This window comes from Cebus imitator, unplaced genomic scaffold (genome assembly GCF_001604975.1).
Source record: "Cebus imitator isolate Cc_AM_T3 unplaced genomic scaffold, Cebus_imitator-1.0 Scaffold110, whole genome shotgun sequence".
NCBI classification, from domain to species: Eukaryota; Metazoa; Chordata; class Mammalia; order Primates; family Cebidae; genus Cebus; species Cebus imitator.
In genome coordinates this window covers 4,411,130-4,416,599 of record NW_016107425.1, presented here as the reverse complement: position 1 = coordinate 4,416,599, position 5,470 = coordinate 4,411,130, and the positions used below count along the sequence as shown (strand labels likewise).

The window sequence follows — 5,470 nt, the reverse complement described above, 5'->3', positions numbered from 1 at the left end:
AGCTGCGACTACAGGCATGTGCCACCATGACTGGCTAATTTTTGTATTTTTAGTAGAGATGGGGTTTCATTATGTTGGCCAGGCTGGTCTCAAACTCCTGACCTCACGATCTGCCCTCCTTGGCCTCCCAAAGTGCTGGAATTACAGGCATGAGCCACCATGCCCAGCCAGAATTGTGGTTTTTAATCATTGACTTGTATAAGACCGTATGTTGGAGTAGACATCTATTTTGTAAAAAATATTTTTCTTTGCTTTTGCTCCTGTAGATAGAGTGGAGCTGAGGTAGAAAAACAAAGACTTCCTGTGAAAAGTACCTCACCTCTATTTTTGGCCAGAAAAGAGTCATGCCTGTGAGTTGTGTTTGGTTCCAGATGTGAACAAAACATGGCATATAAATACTTTTGTGGTTCCTCAAAGGTCTTTTTGAAGGCAAATTTTTTTCAACTTTTACTTTTGGATTCAGTGGGGACATGTGCAGGTATGCTACCTGAGTATATTGTGTCATGCTGAGGTTTGGAGTACAAATAAATGATCCCATCACCTCAAAGCATAGTAGCCAGTAGTTTTTTGGCCCTTGCCCCCTCCCTCCTACCCTCCCACCTCTTGTAGTCCCCAGTTTCCATCGTTACCATCTTTAAGTCCATGAGTATCTGATGTTTAGCTCCCACTTATAAGTGAGCACATGCAGTACTTGGTTTTCTGTTCTTATGTGAATTCACTTAGGATTAGGGCCTCTGGATGCATCCGTGTTGCTGCAGAGGACATTATTCTTTTATTTTTTTGAGACAGGGTCTGGCTCTGCCACCCAGGCTGGAGTGAGCAGCTCACTGCAACCTTTGCCTTCTGAGCTGAAGCCATCATCCCACCTCAGCCTACCAAGTAGCCAGGACCACAGGCATGTACTATTATTCATGCCTGGCTAATTTTTGTTTTGTTTTGTGTTGTTTTTTAGAGACAGGGTTTTGCCATATTGCCTGGGCTGGTCTCGAACTCCTGAGCTCAAGTGATCTGCCTGCCTTGGCCTCCCAAAGTGCTGGGACTATAGGCATGAGCTACTGTGCTTGGCCTATCTCCTTTTTATGGCTACATAGTATTCCATGGTATATATGTATCACATTTTCTTTATGTAGTCCACCATTGATTCAAACCTAGTTTGATTCAATGTCTTTGCTATTGTGAGTAGTGCTGTGATGAACATGCAATTGCATGTGCCTTGGTAGAACGATTTGTTTTCTTTTGGATGTGTACCCAGTAATGGGATTGCTGTTCTTTGAGAAATCTCCAAACTGCTTTCCACAGTGACTGAACTAATTTACATTCCCATCAATGGTGTATATAAGCATTCCCTTTTCTCTGCAACCACACCAGCATCTGTTGTTTCTTGACTTTTTAATAACAGCCCTTCTGACTAGTATGAGTTGATATTTCATTGTGGTTTTGATTTGCATTTCTCTGATGATTAGCAATGTGGAGCTTTTTTTTAATGTTTGTTGGCCACTTGTATGTCTTCTTTGAGAAGTGTCTGTTCATGTCTTTTGCCCATTTTTAAATGGAGTTATTTGTTTTGTTTTTTGTATTTTTAGTTGTGACAAGGTTTCACCATGTTGGCCAGGCTGGTCTTGGACTACTGACCTCAGGTGATCTGCCCACCTTAGCCTCCCAAAGGGCTGGGATTACAGGCATGAGCCACCACACATGGCCAAATTATGTGTGATTTTTAAAGGCCAAATTATATAACTTATATTAGATAATTATATATATAACATTGTTGAATAGTGTAAAAAAAGAACTATTGCGTTCTACTTACGTTTTTTGAGATAAAAACACTTCAACTAGAATTCTTCTAAAACAACATGAAGGAGCTTTCCTCCAATTTCATCTAAAATATTATACTGATTCTTAGCTGAATGTGCTTTTCTGTTGTTTCTCTCAGGAAGTCATTACACATTTAAAATGCATTTAGATAAAAAGCTCTGATTACAAATTGTTGTGCTTACTGTTTTATAGACGATCTTTGTGTGAGTCGCTGTAACTCCCAGAGCTGCATATTAGCTCAGGAAGAAGAACAGTATCTACAAAGTGGAGACCAGCAACTGACCCGACATGTGTTGCTGTGTTTACTTCTCATCATTGGCCTGTTTGCTGTAATTGTTTTTTCTGGTTTTGTTTTGGGGCCATTTCTCTACATTTTTGGGAAAGGTTTTATTCAGGCATCTGGGAAAATCTTAGTTGCTGCTTTCCAGAAGTGTGATAGCTAGGTCACCTGAATTCAAATCTTGAGTTAAATCTTTGGGGGTGTGAGGGGAAGAGATGAATCATTCACATTACATTTCTGAGGCCTAAGTGCTCCAATAGCTTATTCTGCTTAGAATCATTTATTCATTCTATGCTCTGAACCTAGAATTTGGTAAAAGCAGGTATTTCAATAATGTACACATGGCCTCTTGTTCCTAATATACCTGACCAAAATGGATAAATGCCTACATTAATCTCTCAGAAAAATGAAACCTCAGAGCCCGCCAGAAAGAAAAAAGAAAACCAAAAAACCTCTTAGAACATATTCATTGGATAAGCTTTAAAAAATATTTTTCCCTTACCAAAATAACATAACTGCTTCATACAATAGTTGCTTACAAAATAGAGAAAAATAAAATACAGTACTTTATTTTTAGACTACATGCATTTCTTTGGTTACTAAATGTCCTATTTGTGAATTACCAGTTGTTATATTATTCTTTGAGATGGTTCAAGTATAACTTGTCCAGAGGTGGGAGAGGGACCAGATAACCTATGAAGGAACCCTTTGCACACTGAGATGCTCATGAGATAGTGTGATTATCAGCCACCACCACTTTACGTGCTGTTTAAGAACAAAAATCAAAAATAAGAAATGCTGCCGGGAATTGCTTAGTGATGTAATTGTTTTCATTGTGTAGAACTAAATTTAAAATCGGCCTGTCTTAGGCTAGTCGGCAATCTTGATACATTATGTAAGCTTCTGTATTATGGCTCATGTCTTCTTACTTCAATCTGATCAGAATAGATACTGTTTGAATGACATCTGTCAGGAGGAGCGGTTGAAACTTCTCGTTGAAAAGACAAAGCCTCTGTATTCTCTCAGTGTTTTTCCCTCTAGTCTTTTTCCCTGTAATTATTAAGTAGGTAAGTTATTGTACTATGCTGTGGATGGAGAGGAATTATTAGCTTGCTTCATTTTTAAAATACTCTTTTCTCCTTCCATTACAGAATCTTTCCAGTTGTTTATGGTGGCTATTCAACCAAGAGCCTGGAAGACTTTATGTTGAGTTACAGTTTTTCTGTGCTGTGTTTAACTTTGGCCAGGTATTTATTTACGGAGAACTTTGAGGGGTTTTTGTTTTCCTGGATAGGTTGATTGGTGGGAGGTGGGGGGAAGTGGGGAGTGGATGAGAATGTTGTTTTCTTTCACATAAAAGGGTTTGGTTTGTTTGCCAGCTGCTGGTATGCATGACAGCTGACAGCTGCTGCCTGTCTTCTAGTAGAGAAGAACTATTATATTGCTTAAAGTCATCAGAATGTACACTGAGCGCTTCCACCAGAAAAATACCAGGTAGTAACTTTGGTGTGATCTTAATAAGTCACATCGGGGCTGGGCTCCTTGGCTCACACCTGTAATTCCAGCACTTTGGGAGGCCAAGGTGGGCAGGTCACTTGAGGCCAGGAGTTCAAGACCAGCCTAGCCAACACGGTGAAACCCCATCTTACAATAAATACAAAAAGAAAAAAAAAAAAAGCCAGACGTGGTAGTGCATGCCTGTAATCCCAACTACTGCAGAGGCTAAGGAATGAGAATCTCTTCAAGCCAGGAGGTAGAGGTTGCAGTGAGCCGAGTTCGTGCCACTGCACTGCAGCCCGGACGACGGAGTGAGAAAAAAGTCACGTTGTCAACATCCTTTAAACTCTTCCCCTAACCACTAGCCAGTTTCACCTTACATAAATTCTGTTCAATTACTGTATTATTATTAGATACTGTAACACTTGTTAATTATAATTTATGACATTTCATGGAAAAATAAATACTTAAGCACAGTGGGAAATGTTTTCTTTTGATAAAGGAGAAACAAAGACATATGTACCCTTAAATGTTTTCATTTTACTATCATGTGTGTAAATGTGGCTGCTCAGCCCCGGGTTGTATCACTCATCATAAGTAGGATAGAATGACTGGGAAAGGCAGCAAAGGATCATATCTGCCTTCGAAGGGTCTGCTTTATGTTTGTATTTTAAAACATTGCTCTTGTCACTGTAAGTTTGCCTCCTCCATCACTAAATTTTGTGATTCCTAAATTTCTCTGTTTTAAAGTGTTATTGTTGAATTCAGAAAAAAATAACTTTGTTTTCTTCCCTAGGGATTTATTTCCTTTGGAATCTTTGGATTAGATAAACATTTAATCATCCTACCTTTCAAAAGAAGGTAAATTAGGTTTTGAAATAAATCTGTATCTGTAAATGTGATGACAAAGCCATTCTATTAAGATACTTATAATGGGGCCAGGCCTGGTGGCTGCCTGTAATCCCAGTACTTTGGAAGGCCAAGATGGGCAGATTGCTTTAACTCAGGAGTCTGAGACCAGCCTGGGGAACATGGTGAAACCTTGTCTTTACAAAAAAAATAGTACAAAAATTAGCCAGGTGTGGCGGCATGCTTCTGTAGTCCCAGCTACTCAGGAGGTTGAGGCAGGAGGATGGCTTGAACCTGGGAGGCAGAGGTTGCAGTGGGCTGAGATTGTGCCACTGCACTCCAGCCTGGGTGACAGAGCAAGACCCTGTCTCTCTCTCTCTCATGTGCGCACGTGCATGTACTCTCTCTCTCCCTCTCTCTCTCTCTCTCTCTCTCTCTCTCTCACACACACACACACACACACACACACACACACACACACACACACACACACAGAAAGATACTGATGTTTTTAAACCTTTATTAACTGCTAGGACACCGCTAAATGCCACACAAAGGGTATAAACAATTGCAAAAAAAAATTGCAGGAACTATTATAAATCCAGCATTGTAATTTGTACTTTAACAAGAATTGAAGGACATTGATTTCTATCTATGCCATTAACTACATAAAGTTAAATGACACTTGAAAATGTCTTTGGAAATGGAAGGAGTAGGTGGTGTGCCCCCATGGTCTGTATTTGATTGTCTTTCTCCTTTGACAACACAATTTCTCTTTTAATCAAATTGACAACTTACAGGAAACTCAAGTTTTCTTTCTAAATTGTTGGTTTTTTATCAGCTTAGTGAAGGGTTTCTTTGAATTAAGATCAGGGATTTTTTTTTATGAAAAATAACAAATAGTAATACTCCAACATGGGGGTAGGAGGAAGAGGTGGGGACAAATCTTTGTACTTCATGTGTTTTCAAAGTCAAAATTTGTAGAAACCGAAAGTGCTAAAGAAACGTATCCTACCAGCTCTATGAAAA

At 39.4% G+C, this 5,470-nt stretch overlaps 1 protein-coding gene across 5 annotated transcripts in view; it reads left to right on the top strand.

Annotated features, from left to right (window-relative positions):
* Nucleotides 1-5,470, top strand: part of GPR155 (G protein-coupled receptor 155) — a 41,331-nt gene that overhangs the window by 31,141 nt on the left and 4,720 nt on the right. For all 5 annotated transcript variants that reach the window (XM_017538250.2, XM_017538246.2, XM_017538249.2 and 2 more), the window contains 3 exons: nt 2,008-2,144; nt 3,247-3,342; nt 4,389-4,453. In XM_017538250.2, coding sequence (XP_017393739.1) covers nt 2,008-2,144; nt 3,247-3,342; nt 4,389-4,453 — 298 coding nt within the window. The remainder of the gene's footprint in view (nt 1-2,007; nt 2,145-3,246; nt 3,343-4,388; nt 4,454-5,470) is intronic.